Genomic DNA, 18804 nt, shown 5'->3' on the forward strand with positions numbered 1-18804 from the left:
ATTCCGGTCTTGGCATATTGTATGAACTTGGGCATCGCTCCGCTACTCTGAGCTTCCGTTTCCCATCTGTCAAGTGGGGATGATCGTGCCTCGTCCTCCGGTGTGTACGTAGCGCAACACAGTATCGATGCTCCCCCACCTCTGGCGTCCACCTTCATATCACACACGTCACCAGAGTTTAAGATTTTATTTATCTATTTAACAGAGAGAAACCACAAGTAGATGGAGAGGCAGGCAGAGAGAGAGAGAGGGAAGCAGGCTCCCTGCTGAGCAGAGAGCCCGATGCGGGACTCGATCCCAGGACCCTGGGATCATGACCTGAGCCGAAGGCAGTGGCTTAACCCACTGAGCCACCCAGGCACCCCACGTCACCAGAGTTTAAAACAGAGGCCTCGCAAGACCCAACTCTGAAGGACTAGGGAAAGTAAAAACTTGCAATGATTTTGTGCACACAGACGCAAACAGATAATGCCCAGGACTTCTATTTTGTAGAACACATTTTCGCTCTGAAATAATTATGGGCCCTTCTTGACACACAAAGAACTAAAAATATCACCACAGGCTTACGTTCAGGAAAACTTATAAAACTTCAGTCCAGTAGGAATTCAGTCAATTTCCTGGTCCGTCTCGGGCTGTTTCTAGGGGGACCGGGGGGGGGGGGGGAGGGAGGAAACCCAGGGTGATAACAGCACCCGTTTCCCCCGAGGGCTTGGGCAGCGGTGGTGGGGAGGTGGGGGGAGAGGTTACCCAGCAGTGCTCTCTGTCTGTTCAAGTCTCTCTGTCAGTGCTCTGGGCCCCTGCCCCTCATAAATACTGCCGGAGCCCACGTGACAGGCCCAACTTTGCTTATTGAGTTTCCCCACACGTACCAAAAGCTTTGTTTTCCCCCATCTCGCCTTGTCTCGCAGGCCCAACGCCTGTGCCATTCTTCCAGGCCTGCTCCTGGCCCTGGCCCTGGCCCCATCCAGGCCTCTGAAACCCAGCTGGAGGACACGCTCCCCTGGGACCTCCCATCCAGGCTCTCTGCCACACACTCCTTTGCATTCTCCTGTCACTGAGATGACGACTGGTCATGGAAATTGCTTTTGTCCCCCACCAGGCTGATCAGTCCTCCCCTCCCAGGCTTTCTCAGCAACCGCTTCCCTCTCCCTCAAGGCTGGATTCAGGGGACAACTGGGTCTCTCCCTGGCCGCAGTTCTCTTGTACCTCCAGCCTCCATCCAAGCTGCGAGCAGAGCGGTGCTTTTCCAACGAGAGGTTGGCAACCCATCCATAATCCTCTTTTAGTGGAGAAGAATAAAATAGAAAGTGTCAGGGGCTATCCTTGAGGAGTGATTAGACATAGTTTCTGAAATGCTTGTTTTAATTAGAAATCTGTACAAGTACATGTTTTCTGGATGGTGAAACGTATTTTGACTGTAGGTCAGAGAAAATGGAAAGTCAGATCTAGATTTCTTTTCTCTCTTTTCCTCCAAACGGTCTGGCCTAGCTCACTTCGACTTGCCATTTTGGGGTCATAGTTAAGATGTCTCTTTCTCTAGCCAGTGATCCCTGATCTTCCCTCTATCTTTAGCCCATCTGACCTAGGTTAGGAGCCCTGTGGTCCTTCTCCTGTCTCTCCCCTGTTTGATTTGCCCCTGTTCTAGAAGCTCCAAGAAGTAGGAAGCTCATTTGTCTTGTCCACTGATGCCTCGCCCAAGGTCTGGCACAGCAGGGTGGAAACTCAGTGTTGGAGAGAAGAGGCAGGGGAGGAGAAGGGGGCAAGGGAGAGAGGGAACAGGGAGTCTGGTGTGTTACCTCTGCACATCTTCTGCAGCACTGAGGACAGAAAAGGAACTTAGCCATTACTTACAAAATGAGTCAACTTCTATTATGAGGTATACAGTACATTTCATAAGGCTTAAATCTTTTCTTCTGGTTCAAATCTAGGCCCTGACATTTGGAAGCCACGGGATCTAGAGCAAGTCCCTTAATCTCTTTAAGCTCATTATCTAATTTGTATAATACGAGTAAATAAGAGAAAATATAAAAGAGGATCTATCTAACCCAGATAATTGTTGTAGGGATTAGGAATCGTAGGCACAAAACAGCTGGCACAGGAGTAGGGGTTTGATCAACGGTGGTGGTTTTATTGTGATTACCTCTTTTCCTATCTGAGATCATCCCCCCATCACCATCCCCATCCCAGGTCCCCCAGGTCTCCCCACATTCACGGACCTGTTCAGACCTTCTAGGTCTGTCAGAGCCCAGCTCCATGTAAAAGAAAAAAGCCAAAATGTAGATTTTAGCATCGCCTACCGGCTGTGTGAACTTGACCACCCACCCGGGGCGTGCAGCCTGCTCTCTGAAATGGTAAGTGACCAGAGCTCTCACGGGGGTGTGTGGAACGTATTGGGGGCCGGGGTTGAGGCAGCCGTGTTTCTTCCTTTCTCCTGTCCGGGGCCCGCTCGCCTTCCCCAGAGAGGAGCCAAGAATGACACCCGTGTCCACATCAGGAGGAGGGTGTGAGACTGCAGGCCATGCTCATCAAATCACCCGTGGTTGCCCTGCTGTGGCGGACACCCCGGAGAAAGAGCTCCCATCCTGCTCTGTCTCCGGGCCCAGTGCCCCGCACAGGTCTGTCTGCGACTCCTCTCTGAAGGCACCTTCGCGGAGCTCGAGTTTCACCCCGAGAAGAGTTTCAGCCAGCCACGCCTCAGGAGCAGGCCAGAGTCTCACACATGTTACGTGTGGGCCGTTACAGCATTTGTGCATCAGAAATAACAACACGTCAATAATGAGGATGATGGTGGCGCTAAGAGTAGTCCTTCTCCAATCCCGTACGCCTACAGATAGAAGGAACGTTATAGTTTATGAAGCATCTAACAAAGTCAATTCCTAACGTGCCAGAGCCCCATCGCCAGGGGTTGTCTGGAGAAGGGCAGTGGAGCTCATTCCATTACTGTACGTGGTGGAGGGCTGTGAAGGGAGGTCTGGACACGGATGGATCCAGCCCTCAACCCACTGTGTGAGTTTAAGCCAGTCACTTACCTTCTTTAAACCTCAGGTTCTCTTTATCGTTAAGAGGGACCACTAGAGTGGGATGGTGGGAACTCAGTGAGATCACCTAATGCAAGCATTTCGCCCAGCATCTGGCCTACGGTAAGCCCCAGAAGCGGTCCCGATGATAACTGAAAGTCATCCCGATAGCCAGGGGTCAGGATCCTCCAGGAAACAAGATTCACTCCAGATGCTTTAAATGAATACACTTTAATGAAGGGACAGAGGTGTGGGTAGGTGAGGAGAGCAAGCCACTATGGCGAAAACCCAAGGTCTAGAGCTAGCAGCGGCAGGAAACGGGGACCACCCTCCCCGGGCCTGGGGGCCTGGACAGGTGAGGGCAGGGAAGGATATTGAAAGAGGCCTGGAAGAGGAACCACCTGGGGTCTAACGAGCAGACAAAGGACTACAAAGCAGGGAGAGAGCAGGGAGGCAGCACTGCCCCCTCTCGCCTACACCCTCCTGCCCTCTCTCTCTCAGGTGCCGCCCTCGGGTGAACCCAGCGAAGCAGGGATGTGGAGGCTCGGTGACATCCAGATGGAGGGTGTCTGAGAAATGGCTGGCAGGTCTGAAGGACAGAAACAGAGGGTATGCTTCTGGCAGAAGCCAAGTGCCCTGCCGGCTGTGAGAAGGAGCAGAGGAAGGGTCAGGAAGGTCAGGCTAATGGATTTAGGGGTGGTAGGGAACCCCTGGTCAGTAGGTTAGGAGGGACTGACAGGTTTACGGGGTGCCTCTGCTGCCCAGCCTGTGGAGGAGGGTTGCAGTTGGGGGGGGTTCCCAGTCAGGCCTTCATTCCTCCATCTACCTGCCAGGTCTCTGAGTCCCTGGACTGCAGACCCTCGTTCGAAGAGGAGCTCTTCTCCACTGTCACTTCTTGCGTCCCGGCCTCTTCCTCCTCTGTTAAATGCCGAGCCCAGTGTGAACCATGACCAACCTCCTTCTCTTAAAAAAAAAAAAAAAAAAAATACACTATTTACTGAATTACTATACTAAGCCTAAAATAGGAAAAAAAAAAAAAAAAAAAAAAACAGGGAATGGTAGCAAGGCACGTGCGCTCCCTGCCGCTGCTTTGTGACAGGGAAGCCGTGGGTTTCAGGGCTGTGTTCCTAATAATTCGTAGTCACTCAGCCTCTGCCTCGAAGCCAGTGCCTTGGGTCAACAGGCTCATGCTGATAAGAAGACATAGTCATCCACCAATTTAACAGCCTAAAACGTGTCTTGGCCTTATTAACATATGTTTCTGCAGGGATGTTCCTTCTCCAATTATAACTGACACTTAGCTGGAGCCTTCTAAAGTGGGCCTTTTAAAAATAAAATGTGGGTTTTTTCTGAGGATAGTAATGGCTAACGTTTTTTGAGCACCCATTGGGTATCAGGGACTCATATATACCAGGGATGTGTATTAACTCAGTTCATCCTCAGAACAACCCCAAGAGGTTGGTACTACTGTCCTACAGATGAGGAAACTGAAGCACAGCGAGGTTAGATAACTTGTCCTGGGTCACACAGCTTCTGAGTAAGAAATGTGCATATTTCAAATCCAGACTTCCTTTGGAATTTTAAAAACATGCATCTAAGCATTGCCTTCAATTCCATTTTAGATATATCTAAATCAAACTACCAGAATTTTATACCACCTGATGATTGGTAAGAAGTAAAATAGTAGCTGCTGTAATTGTATTCTTTCATTCATTCAGCAAACATCTCATGAGCTCTGTGGATGCCAGGCCTGTCCTCGAGGAGCTGCAGTCAAGGGCAGAGGCAGACACGGACACAGACCATCCTGCTAGCTGGATGTGCAATGATAAATCAATGTGCACAGAGGTAGAGAGGCTGAAGAATTACTGTCCAGGAAAGCTGCAGGTGGCTCACTGAGAAGGAAGTGAGTTGGCCCAGATCAAACAATGGCCTTCCATTTTGATCAGGAGACTGGAATTTATCCTGGAGCCTCCACAGAGCTGCTATGGAGGTGTAAGCAGGGCAGTGGAATGATCTGGGCATAGGAGATTTCTCATCTGGCACAACCTACAGAGCCAATATCATCGAGTGGTTGTACCCATGTGCCAAGTTCAACCCCTCGGTTAGGATGATGGCTTCACCAATCAGAAGCCACGTAACTTTGGGCAGTATACTTAAATTCCCAATTTCCCATCTGTAATTCGTAGATAAGCATAGTACCTATATTACATAATTGAAGTAAGGATTAAAATATTGTTAATAGAACATTAATGAAAGTAAGTACTCAGTACTCAGCTGCTACTAATAACAGTATATTGGCTCTTATTGTAAAACCATTGTTAATATTATGAATTATTAGTCATTGGTATTAAGCATGGCTAACCTTACTTTCCTGCTTACTCTATAATATCATCACCATTATAGTCAGTCATGGGGATGGGTTGGAGGTGAAGGACCAGAGGGCACAGAGGCTGGGTGACTGTCACCATACATCCTCAACCAAATTACACCAGAACAGTGCTTTGGGTCAAAAGCTGGGATTCGGTCAATTTAGGGAGTTATAATCAGCCTTAAAAAAAAAAAAAAAAGCAAAAGAGAATGAAATAGGAAATATCAGAGTACATTGTTCCATCATGTAGTAACTTCAGTTTTGTGAATCTTATTTCCATTTTATACATATAAACGCATGCATTCATGTACATAAGTATATATATCCAGTCACAATATAAGATGCTTTTCAAACTATGGATTGCAGGCAAAAGGTTTTACACATCCTGGCATAGGGAGTATTATCACTGGTCTTCTGCCCAGCCCTGCCCCTCAGGCATTCAGAGGACCAACTGTCATCTTGTCGGCCAGTGGTGGGAAGTTGAATATTAAGAAACCAGAGCTCAGAACCCTCAGTTTGGGCCCCAGTAAGGTGATTTGATTTCTGTGGATCCTGGCTCAGGCTCTTTGTCCCAGAAATGATTTCCAGGGGTATTTTGAGAACTAGGTCTCCAAAAGTATCACTTCTACATCTTGATTGGCTCTAGTTGCAACCCCATGTCATGGTCAGTCTACTAATGTTGGCTTGGTTACTAATGCACCCTGTGGCCTTGGCTCTGGGTCACTGTTGCCCCATGTATAAAATGGGAATGAAAATAGTTGTCTTATGCACTTTATGGTTATTATGGGGCACCAATAAAATCACAAATGTTTGCACTCTTTTAGTATAATGGAAAACATGTAGAAGGAAGTTTACAGTAGACACTTGGGATCCATGATAAATCCCAAAGACACCAAGTGATAACGTCAGACATTCTTGGGCTGAGTAAACGGCTTTCCAGGTTAGGACATTTGGACCCATCTGAGTGGGTCTAAAGAGTTCTTTAACGAGATGAACAGAGTTTGCTCTGGAGTGCAGGCTGAGCCTTGCCCTGGAGAGGGCCTTTGGGATCTTGGTAGGGAAGAGATACATGCTAAGTGCTCACCCCAGAGCCTGAGTATGGTCATTCATTTCACAAATTCTTAAGTAGCCTCTGCTCTGTGTCAGGTCCTGTCCCGGTTGGGGACACATTGGGAACAAATACATGATTCCTATGTAGAGAGATTATGAAAATCAGGGTGCTCTGGTCTTTTTTGTCGACTTCCTTGATACTCATCGCTGGAAGGGAGGCTGAGGTGTCCTCGTGGTGGGCAGGCGGAGGCTGAGTTGTCTTCATGGTGGACGGGCAGAGCCGCAGAAGGGGACCGGATTCATCATCAGAGACCCTGGGTGCAGGGGCCCCTCTGCTACTAACATGGGTGTGGCAGCGGAACGGTGCCCTCCCCTCCCCAAGTCTTAAGTCCCTCCTCCATAGCCTTTCAGGGCCAATCAGGTGCGAGACAGACCAGGGTATTGCCTCTGCCTCCTGGGGCCTGAGCTCACACCTCTTCTGCCCTTTCTTTGGTTCCCTGGCTCCAGACCACTCGGCCCTGAGTGCCGCGAGGCCCCTGTTCGTGGATGTGGAGGAGCGCGGGCCGGAGGCCATGGACGTGAAGGAGAGAAAGCCGTACCGCTCGCTGACCCGGCGCCGCGACGCCGAGCGCCGCTACACCAGCTCGTCCGCGGACAGCGAGGAGGGCAAAGCTCCACAGAAGTCCTACAGCTCCAGCGAGACCTTGAAGGCCTATGACCAGGATGCCCGCCTGGCCTATGGCGGCCGCGTCAAGGACATGGTGCCGCAGGAGGCCGAGGAGTTCTGCCGCGCAGGTGAGGGCGACAGGGGCGGGGCCGGGGGCAGGTGTGCACCTGGGCGCGTGGGCACGCGGGCACGTGAGCAGGCGGGAGGGCGGGACGCAGGTCAGCGCCGGGCCTCGGCTCCTTCGGCTCCTGGATCTGGTCAGAGCCTGCCGGTAACTCATTCTTAGCTTGTTCATCTTCACGCTGTTGGCATAAAGAGGGGGTTGGGAGCAGGGGTTGAGTTCGGCACCGCCACCAGCTCTCGTCGGGCCTCAGTCCTCACCTGTTAGACGGGCTGGAGTCGTCTCCCGCTGCTGAAGAGCGGCGTGGTGGAAGTGGTAAGCAGACATCAAGTACATACATGGATACATGTATGTATCCATTCAACAAAAGAATCACCTTCCTTGCAGCAAGCACTGTCCTAACCTTGGGAGGAACACGTTCCTGAGAAAGACCTAACATCCTGGCACCTGTCTCCTCTCCTTCACTTCCTGAGTATAGTAGTCACTAGAGCCTGTCCCAAATACCTTTCAAATCCGTCCCTCTTCTTCACGCCCTCAGCCAAGTGTCCCAGTTGAGACCACTGTCATCCCCCCGGGAGGGCTGACCACCACCCCTTTCACCTGGTACTGCCCGCTTTGGGCCATTCTGTGCACTGCAGCTAGAGTGAAGTCGGCAATGACTCCCCACTGCCCTCAATCTGTGCTCCTTTACCTGGCATAAGGGACTTTCCCCAATCCGTTTTTCTCCCTGGACTCTTTCATCCCCTACCTCTCCACATCCTCCCACCAGGGCTCCAGCCCTGCAGACCCACTTGTCATCCCCACGAGCACTGTGGTATTTCTTTCCTACCCTGGTGCATCAGTGATTGCTGTTCTTCTGCTGAAAGAGCTGTGAGCCTCTCTGATGCCTGACCGGCTGCTACCAATGGCCAATTCTGCCCCACCTGCTCCCCCTCCAGCCAGGATTAGCCGGGCTGTGTGCTGTGTAGTTTAGATCTGTTTTGGCATTGTTACCTAATCCTTACAACAATGCCAGGCTGAATCGTTTGCCCCAGATCTCAGAGGTAAGAGGAACTGGTCTCACGTACACACAGCCCCTCTGAGAGCCTGGCATGCAACTGGCCTCTTCTGTAGGACCAAATTACGTGAGAGCTGACCTGTCAGGAAGGCTGCCTCTCAGGCTTGAAAGAGGAAAGGTCTTCAACTCTTATCTGGTTTATGGTTTAGAGCTCAGACTGGCAAGTGACAGATCTGGATTTGGATACTGGATCTGCTCTTTTGACTAGCCTCAGCTTCCTCACCTGGGCAGTGGGTTACCGGTGATGCCTCCTAATAGTTTGTGCTCATGAGGACTAATGAGGATTATAAATAAAGCCCTTGACATAGTGCCTGGCACGGAGCAGATGCTTCATAAAGACCGCCTACCATGAATTGCCCGCTCTGGGTCTCAAGGAAGGGAAGGGACAAACTTGTCTCAAAGCTTTCTTCTAGCTCTCTTCTGCCTGTGCTTGCTAGAGCTCAGCCAGCCCGGACCAGCCCCATTTGGCCTGCGAGTCACCCTAGCACATGAGTCTGCATGGAAGAGCCCCCTCATCTTTATCAATAATAAGTCAGAAGCATCCCCATCTCACAGGCTGGCATGACCATGGCACTCAACAAAGTACTTCCCTATCCATTACCTCCCTAGATCCTTAAAAATTCTGTGAGGGTAGCAGATCCTAGGTTATTGTCTCCATTCTAAAGAGAAGAACTTTGAGGCTCAGGTGATTGCCCCAGCCCAAGATCGCACAACTTGATGTTGAGAGGGGTGGTACGTCTACCCGTGCCTGGGATCTCAGGAAAGAGGCCAAAAGGATGTAAAGTGAACAGATCATAAGGACTTCTCACATCTGATGAACTAAATCTCCTAAACTCCCACCTCTGGGGGTGGCGGGGTGGATGTTAGGCTGGCTCACAGGGATCAGGGAGCCTTTAGAGTCAGCCCTCATGAGATGTCTCAGCTCATTCATACTCATGCTGAGTCTGGCTGCCTAAAAGGGCATGGAGGGCAGGCAAGCCACATGGAAATGGATGCAGCCTGGGCTGTTTATTTCACGTTGTTCTGATGTGTGACTGGCCTCCCTTGTGAGGGCCAGCCCATCAAGGCGGGAATATGAGCTGGGGTTGGGGCGGGGAATGAGACGGACGGAGAAGGGAGAGCAGTGAGAGGTAAATGGGGCAAGCAGAGCGAATGGTGTTCAGAGAGCGTGGGATGCAGACTGAGGGGATTTAGGCCCCAATTGCGAGTTTCTTCTACTTAGAAGGAGAACACAAGGGGAGCGAAGGGCACATAGCGGGATATTCAGAATATTTAACATCTGTCTGACCCCTGCCCTGACCAACCCTGAGCATCTGCCTGGCCACTGAGCAGAGCCGGTGGTCCCTGCTCTGCTGTATCACGGGAAGGCTGGGCATTGTTTTTAGGGAAGGGGCTGGAGTAGCAGAGCAGAGGCAGCGGGCAGCGGGCAGAGGGCAGGAGGAGGCTCGGGCATCAATTGTAGTACGCACCATATAGAACGGTTCCATGACTACAGCCTCACATTAAGGCTGCAGCAGCATGGACCACCTGAGCTCCAGGCTTGGGGCACCCCTCGTCCCACTGTAGCTCTCATTTCAGTAGAGCCCAGGTGGTGTCTGTTCCCCTCCTTCCCTCTCTATCCATTCACCAAAGTCCTGCCAGACTTTGTGTCTCTTTTCTTACAACTTGCACTGAGCACCCACTCTGTGCCAGGACAGAGGTGCTGCTCCCAGAGCCGCCTGGGACCCTCTGGAGCACAGAGCTGATTTGCAGAGTGATCCCCGTGACTATGGCCAGAGCTCTCCCAGCTGGCTCCCCCTCCTTCCTCTCTGGCAGGTCCCCTCCAGGACCAGGCGAGGAGAACTACTCACCTGCCTTTGAAGACTTTCCTATTCAGCCCTCGCCTTGGTTATAGGAATCCTTCCAAGTCTGAACATCTCTTCTTCCTCTGTTCTCCAAGTTCACTTTCATCAGCAGACCTCTCCTCTGAGCGCCCGCTCTCTACCTCCGTGTTCCCAGAACATTCTCCGTGGATCTCCCCACTTTGGACTTCAACCCTTAATCATGGTTTTGGTTGTATCTGCCCCACTTGCTATGAAATCTGGCACCACACCCTCCTCATTGTGTGTTGCTGAAGGCCACAGCCAGCTGGAATTGGTTTGGATGTGAGTGCTACCTGATTAGAAAGCCATTTCCCAGATCATTAGTTTAATTGGGATATGGCTGTTGGTGCCTTTGTTCACCCCTCTTTCTCGTCCCCAAAATACTCATGGGAATATTAGAAATATGGGAGAAGCTGTCCTTGAATGGACATTGAATGAACATTCAGGTGTAACCTGGACGCTGTGTTTCCCATGGAAGGGGAAATATTACTCAAATACAAATCGCCGGGTGAACTCCCCTCACCTGTGTCTTCCCTGGCCTCAGTCCTGGACATCTCCAGGCCTTCCTGAGCCCTCCAGTTCTCTCAGCAGCCCAGCTCTGGCTGTGCACTGGGCTCCCTGGATTACTCCAAAGCCTTCAGATTCCCGCCACAGTCCCAGCCCCACATGGCTTGAAGAAGCGGAAGGCAGATCCCATGGCCTGCGTGAGGCCCACTTTTCTCTGCCAGTGCCCATCTTCCTTGTCATGCTCCAGGCTTTCCTGGCCTGGCAGAAAGGACCTTTGGGTCCCAGGGCAGCCATCTGCATCCCCTCAACTAGACATCTGCCCTCCTCAGGAGTGCAGCTTTCTGCCAGGTCCTCCCTGGACTGGACATCAATTTAACAGACATCTCTTGAGCCCGTACTGAGTGCTGGGCAGGGGCATTTAGGAATGAGTCTGACATGGTCCCTGCATCCACTGAGGGCAGCAGCAGCGGAAGTGGCCCTACTGTGTGGGATGCCTGGGGCCAAGGACTCTTGGAGGGAGCTTGACTGCAAGAAGCAATGACTGCCCCGCAGGGTGTAGGTGTTAGGGGCGACTTCACGAGGGAGGTGCTGTACAAGGTAGGCCTTAAAGGATGTGGAGGGGTTGGGCTGATGGGGGAGGGGCAGAGAAGCCATTTAGGCAAAGAGGCCTGTGCGGGGAACACCACGCCAGCTCCAAAGACAACAGTGAATCCGCGTTGAGGGGTCCGGTTTCTGGCGGGATGACCCTAACCAAGTTCACCTGCCTTTCCTCCCAGGAGCCAACTTCAGCCTGCGGGAGCTGGGGCTGGGAGAGGTGACACCCCCTCATGGGACCCTGTACCGGACAGACATAGGCCTCCCGCACTGTGGCTACTCCATGGGGGCCAGCTCCGACGCCGACGTGGAGGCCGATACCGTGCTGTCCCCCGAGCACCCCGTGCGGCTGTGGGGCCGGAGCACACGATCGGGGCGCAGCTCCTGCCTGTCCAGCCGAGCCAACTCCAACCTCACGCTCACCGACACGGAGCACGAGAACACCGAGACCGGTGAGTGGCCTGCGTGCCCCATGCCAGGCGCCTGGATCTTGAGGCCAGGCTTTTCATGACGATATTGATTTTCTGCTCCATTGCGGGGGCTTGGGTGACGTTGGTGAAAGATTGCTTTGCTCTCAGGGGTCAGAAGTCAGAGCCTCTGCACGGTCACATGAAATACCCACCCGCTGGTGACACGCCAGAGACTGGGTCGCTGTTCTTCGTTTTCAGATCGGGGGGAGCCTAAGGCCCGGGGCGGTTACTTGCAAGGTGCCTCTGTATGGGGGAGCAGCGGTAACCAGTCCCCGGCGGCTTGTTGTCCGTCATGTCAGCCGTGTCTGGTCCTGCCTGAATTCTGCTCAGTCTCCAGCCTCCAGGGGCTCCGCCGTCCTGGGCAGTTGCCACAGGTGCACCCTGCCCCAGGGTCTTATGCTGGTCACAGCACGGCCTTCAGCAGAATCTGTCACATCAGGGTCACAAAACTTGAGGGGTTGCTCCTGCTTTCCCTTGATCTCAGCTGCAGATCTGGGGCCACACAGGCTGTGGACTCTCTAGCCCCGTCTCACCCTGCAGCCCTTCTTCCAAAGCCCGAGTGATGCTGTGGGAAAAGAAGAAGGCAGCTAGTTCACACGCCTCCTTTTTCAGGTGAAAGGAAGGGAACCTGGTTTCAGAATTTGCCTCCTTCCTTTTGGGACCTTGTTAACAGGTGTCCGAGGGGCTCTAGGGTTAGACACAGCCCTGCGGGGCGCTGCTCAAGCAGTCTCCCTTCTCTGGGGCTTTGTTCCCCGCCATGCTCCAGGCAGCTCTGTGGACGCAGGGCAGAACTGAGGAGCCACCTGCTGGGTCTAGCAACTAAGTCCTGGGGGGGCGGGTGGCAGAGACCAGGGACAGCCTCTCTGCCCAGGGGAGGAGAGGGCTTTTGTTTCTCAGAAGTCTGATGAGGGGGTCTGCTGGTGCGCCTGTACCAGAGTGAGAAGGGCAATGTGAGTGAAAACTGGGCCAAGCCGGGCACCGGTGCCCCCTACTGGTTTCCGACTCCAAATGCAGGCTCTTGGTGATCGCTGTCCAGGATTCCCCAGACTCAGGGTGGGGACCATGTCAGAGGCGAAGGTTAAGGCAGTTTAGTCTTTGAAAAGGAGGCTCTAGCTGGGTTATGCACAGCACAATCCCAGATTTGGAGTCAGGCAGGAGCCCAGGGAAAGTCAGAGTCAGGTGGGAAATTTATTTCCCGAAAGAGTCAGGTACAGCAGAGTTCCGAATACCCATTCCACCATCTCTCCCGGAGAGCTCGGAGGTTTCCTAGGGAACCTGTGCACCTGTCTGAGGGGTAGGGGAGAAGCAGTGCCCAGATGCTGGCTTGGCATTGTCTCCCTCCCTCGGCCCCCAACCAGCCCTGTGAGTGGGCCAGTGACCTAAGTACCTGAAGGAGATACCCCCCTCTGCAATGACAAGCCACCCACTGTCCATCCACCTTCTCATTAAGGCCCAAGCCAAGCCAGCAGCCCCTTCTCCCACCACTCCCACCATGCGCTGAACCAGAGCAGGGACTTGATGTGTAAGGCCTATACAGAGAAAATGGTCTCTGATTAGGAGGCTGGAAACCTCAGTTCCATCACTGCCCTGGGGTGTGCCACTGGATAAGTTGGATCCTTTCTCTGGACTTCCATTTCCTCAACTATAAAATAAGCAGTTTCAACCAAATCTGCATTTCCTATATCTTAGAATGTTAATAGTGCTTAGGTTGGTGAAGGGATGACAGTAAGAAAGCACTCTGTGGTCAAATAATGTGAGAAACACTACGTTGAATGAATTCAAACCAATTTCTTTACTGCAGGACTTGTCAGAGCCTTTAATCTATTAAAATGTGCATGCTAACGGGTAAACCACCAAGGAGCGATAGAGGCCGCATTCCCCCAGTTGATTGGAGCATGGAACCCTTTGTTCTCAGAGTGTCTGATGGGTTCAGTGTTCGGATGAACATCTTTGGGAATAACTGGGCTGGATGACCTCCAGGCCTTTCTGGATGTGGGGTTCTGGAACCCGAGGTGCTTACATTCAGATGAAGGTGCTCAAGAAGGAAAGGATAGTAGTGACACCGTCAGTGAGCAGCTGCTGCTGAATGGTAGACCCCAAGCACAGTGCTGGTGCTCTAGTTCTCATATTTCATCTCTCCGCCCCCACAACGCCCCTTTGAAGTAGGGTTTTTTTATCCCCTTTGCACAGAATAAGGAAACTGCACCAAGGGGTTAAGATATCTGCCAGTCACACAGCTAGCAAGATAGGATTTGAACTCAGGCCTGTATGGCTCCAGAATCTTTCTTCTCATAGTCCTGGTGCCAGTGCATTCCCTCTGCAGCAAAAGGCTGAGGTTGTTTGTCCTTTTGAAGGCTTCTTGCCATGGTGACAAATGATCATTTTTCCATAAAGTCATGACAGAGTGAGTTGCACACCGCCCACATTATTGTGTATTCCCTGAGAGCTGAATTACAGCCGAATTAAGCCTCTGTTGGGTGATAATGACAGAGTCGAGGAGCCTGAAAAGCTTCAGCCTTTGATAACGGGGACGGGAAATGGCTGCCTGCTTCCTCTGGCCAGGCCACCTCCTCCTTCTGATCGTTTGTTTTGATACTGGCTGCAGCCCTTAGGCCTCGCTGTACTCAGGGCAGACAAGCAGGTGAAGGTGGGCAGATGAGCCTCACGAAGACCCCCTGGCCTCCACAGCCCCTCCAGGCCCAGACTCCCCGAGCCCAGACACCCGCAGATGCCCATGTCCCTGTCCACCTGCCCAGAGGTGGGAAGCTATACTCACAGCTGTGTCCTACTTGGGTCCAGCTAGTGACAGGAAATCGTACAGGCAGTGCATGCGCCACAGGAATGACTCCCTTTTATCTGCGGAGGAGGTCGACAGCATTCTTGTTCACACCGTTGTCTCTCCAACTTGCAGCTGAGGGGCCTGCGAGGTGACGATGGAAAGAGCTGGAGCCAGGCCCTTCCCAGGAGTCTGGTTCTGTCCTGGCTGCTCTCCCTCTCTTCTCCCTGGCCCTCTCATCTCTGTCTTCCTCTCCTGCCCTCCTCTCTTTGTCTTGCATTCCTCTCCAGCCCCAATTCTTCTTCTTCGATGAGAACTCAGGTCTTACTACCAGAACAGGGCTCTGTCACACTGGGTGCACTGGCCAGCCCCTCACTGTGTGGCTGCTCTTTGGGAGTACAGGGGAGCCACACTGAGGGCCTGCTGTGTCAAGCCTGCTCACTTGTGATTGCCATTAATCCTCATGATGATGCCATGGCATTCCCATCTCCCAGATGGGAAAACTGAGGCTCCACAAAGGTCGGCTGACCTGGCAGAAACTATGTGGGTGGTTAAGTCAGCAGGTCAGCTTAGCCAGGGTGGGAAGTCAGATCTCCCCAATCCTATAATCTGAGTGCTTTGCCCAGCTCCACTTGAATCAGTAAGTGCTGGACTCTCAAATGTGTGACCAAGTTCTCCGAGATCCTTACCAAAGGTGGAATGCAAAGTAACCCACAGCGACTTCCAGCCATGGGAAGGAACATCCATTCTGCCTCCCCGCCTGGCCTTGCATTAGTCAATAGTAATTGTCAACAGTATTGATAGTGGTGGAGGCTTTTGCTGAGGTCACAGTGATGCTGCACGCAGCTGCCATCAATAATAACTTTTATGGGGTCCATTAAAGGCAATTTCTGCCCCTGAAGGTTAATGTCAGCAGCTTTTATGTCACTGCTTAATATCTAAAATAAATACAGGATTGACTGGGTAACGGAAACACAAATCTTCCATCCCAGGGCCATCAGGCAGAGCCAGCCCTCGGGCCTCTCCTGCTGAGGTGGGGCCAGCAAGCTAAGGGACAACAAGATGTTGGCATCAAGCCAGGCACACAGTTGGCGCTCAATAAGTGTTTTTTCACAAAGCAATGGTTATGGTCCGAGCTCCATTCCCAACCACTGGGTCACGACGTCTCTGTTGTAGATTCCTGTTGACATTTGTTCTCCATCTATCCCAAGCTCCCTTGGTGTGCTGGGCATTATTCTGGAATCAGGAGACTGGATGAATAGCAGGGAGGTGGAGACATGACAGACGTCCTTGTGTCTCTGTCTACAGTGGAGGGATAGCAGGCACCATGGCTGGGTCGAAAGAGCAGTGCTCTGGAGTCTAGCGAGGAGACCCGGCCTCATAGCCTCACAGTGCCACATTCGGCTCTGAAACCTTGGGTGAGTCCCCCGTCCTCCCCAATTCACAGTTCCCTCATTTCTGAAACAACACAGCTGTGGTTACTAGGGACGGAGAAGAAGGGGATGGGGAGTTGGTGTTTAATGGATGCAGAGTTTCGGTTAGGGATGTTGCAGAAATTCTGCAAAAAAAGAGTCTGATGGCCATACTGCAGTGTGAATGTACTTAATGCCACTGAGTTGTATGCTTAGCCCTGGTTTAAAGGGTTATATGTGTTTTACCACAATAATAATTAAAAAAAAACAACAACAGAAAAGGCATATCATCTTTCCTTGACGTGTTGCTATAAGCCTGTGCTACAACATAGTGAAGCATGTGGGGAAGCATGTGAAGCGTGTGGTCTGTGTTGGTCCTTAATTGATGCTAGCTCTTAATATTAATTTTTCAAGGAGCTGTAGCATGATGGTGAAAGTAGCCATTGGTGTCACCCTGAGGGTGCAAAGGCTCATTCCTTCTTCTTATGCACCTGGGCTTGAAGGCCAAGTAGGATTTCACTGAGCATCAAGGCTCTGAGAGAGGCGTTCCCAGCACAGGCAATTGCACAAGCCGGGGCTTAGAGATGTGTGAAGAGGCATGGTAGGTCTGGGGAATAGTGAGAATTTACTCTGTGCTTTAATCCCAGAGGCAAACTGAGAAATGCATCCAGAAAAGAGACGATGAAACAGAATCACGGTTACCCCCAAATTATCACACAGTCTAGGTGTCAAAAGGGAAATTATTGGTTAACCTAATTAGGCAGCCAAATTGCTTATTCAGAGTCAGAAGATTAGGTGAGCATCTCCAAAGCACAGTGAGAAAGAAGCTCATTACCAGTTTAACTCAATTTATCCTCCACCCTCCCTGGCTCCATGCTCATGAGACATGGTTTAAAAAATCTATAAGAATATCTATCATTAATTCCCTAAGTGGCCAGAATACGGCAGCTACCCAGCCATCTTGTAGGATAGGAAGCCAGGCCCCCTTGGCTTGAGTAGGGATTAGACATCCACATTTGACTTCTCTTCCCATGAGCTGGCCCACGCTCCCTCCCAGGAATGCAAAGGAATTAGGGATTAGACTCTCTGACTGGGCAGTAAAATGAGGGCTGTAAAGCCCCGAGTTCCATAAAGGATTAGAAAGGGCCTATTAGAGAATTTGGGAATCTGAGAATCAAGGAGCTAGAAGCCCCTTAGGGACATCAAGCCCATTGACTCAACCTTTCCTCAGTTTCTGGCCAAGGAAACAAATTCAGAGGGGCTAGGTGACTTCCTGAAGTTTGCACAGCTAATAAATGGTGGCACCAGGGTTTGAGTCCAAATCTGCTTCTCTCCAGTGCCCATTATCTTTCCTGACCACTGCACTCTACAGCTTGCTCTGTTTTATAGAAACTTTTTTGTTAGTTCAACATGTACCATATATATATATAAAATCTGGGAGGTGATTCTCAATGTTTCCAGAACATAAAGTTCTTCGTCAGTATTGGAAGCTTGCAGGAAAGACAGAATCCATAACCCCTTAGAGCTGATTTGGAGCTGGAGATCATACCGGGCCATTCTCAGATTGTGAGGTCCTGGAGAAAAGACATTTTAAGTAGGATCATAGAAGTTTAAGAGAAAAATTCCAACCAGAAGTACTGGCCCCCTGGGCTTTGAGGGGTAGAAAAGACTGACAGGTAAAAAGGGAAAAGAAAGGGTGTTCTGACAAGGCATGAAGATGGACAATGAGTCTGGCAGATAGGGGTACAACTAGGAATATGGGGACAGTGTGCTCAGAGGGAGGGCTGGAAAGTTAGCAGGATCACCTGTCATTTACCAATGGCTTATTGAGCACCTACCACATTGCCAGGCACTGTTTTAGATCTTGGGGTTCCAGCATGATCAAAACAGGCAAAACTGGGGCACCTGGGTGGCTCAGTGGGTTAAGCCTCTGCCTTCGGCTCAGGTCATGATCTCAGGGTCCTGGGATCGAGCCCCGCATCGGGCTGTCTGCTCAGCAGGGAGCCTGCTTCCCCCTCTCTCTCTCTCTGCCTGCCTCTCTGCCTACTTGTGATCTCTCTCTCTCTCTCTCTCTCTCTCAAATAAATAAATAAAATCTTAAAAAAAAAAAAACAGGCAAAACTACCCACTCCCCAGTGAGGAGACTGACGATCAACCAGTATGAAAACTACATGATGCAGGATGTTTCCGGATGATAAGTGTTACAGAAAAGGGGACAGGGAATTCCAGGGTGAGAGCTAGGCTGCAGTTCTCAGTATGGTGGCCAAACAAAGCTTCTCGAAGAAGATGATACCTGAGGCATGGGAATGAGTGGTGAGGATGTCTGGATGAGACACGGTCCTGGCAGAAGGAAAAACAGGTTCAAGAGCCTTGAGGCAGAAGTGTGTCTGGCTTGTTCGAAAAGCGACGAGACCATTGTGGTTGGAGTAGGGGAGGAGGTCAAAGAGATGATGTGGGGCAGGGCATTGCACGAGCAAACGCGGGAGGGTCCTGAGCTGAGGAGTGACAGGCTCTGACGAATGCTAGCACAGGAACATTCTGGAAGCTATGTTGAGTTAGACCCTGGTGGGCTACTATTATTATTGCTATAATCTGGGAGAAAGAGAATGGGGACTCAGACAAAGAGGGAGGTTGCAGGCAGTGAAGACGGGATCTGGGCCTGAAGAAGGGAGCAAGTGACCTCTTCCCTGGTCTACCCAGGGCCTTGTGAGGAGGACCTCCATACTCAGGTTCTGTGACTAAGATGGGCTCCTTCCTCTCATGCCACATCCCATGCTCTTTGGTGGCCTTGGTCGTGAACCACAGCCTTTGCTCATTCTTCATACCACATTCCAAGTTTCTAACCTTGCTTCCTGACCCCCACTCCCAGCCTTGCCCTATCCCCTCATGAGATTCGTGACACC

General features: G+C 51.4%; 1 protein-coding gene across 1 annotated transcript in view; it reads left to right on the forward strand.

The window, feature by feature from the left end:
* Positions 1-6948: 6948 nt before the first annotated feature.
* The window catches only part of TENM4 (teneurin transmembrane protein 4), a 379161-nt gene continuing 367305 nt past the window's right edge, over positions 6949-18804 (forward strand). Inside the window, exons 1-2 of the mRNA XM_044258440.1 lie at positions 6949-7230; positions 11426-11695. Coding sequence (XP_044114375.1) covers positions 7008-7230; positions 11426-11695 — 493 coding nt within the window. The 5' untranslated portion in view covers positions 6949-7007. The remainder of the gene's footprint in view (positions 7231-11425; positions 11696-18804) is intronic.

Source organism: Neovison vison, chromosome 7 (assembly GCF_020171115.1).
Source record: "Neovison vison isolate M4711 chromosome 7, ASM_NN_V1, whole genome shotgun sequence".
NCBI lineage: Eukaryota > Metazoa > Chordata > Mammalia > Carnivora > Mustelidae > Neogale > Neogale vison.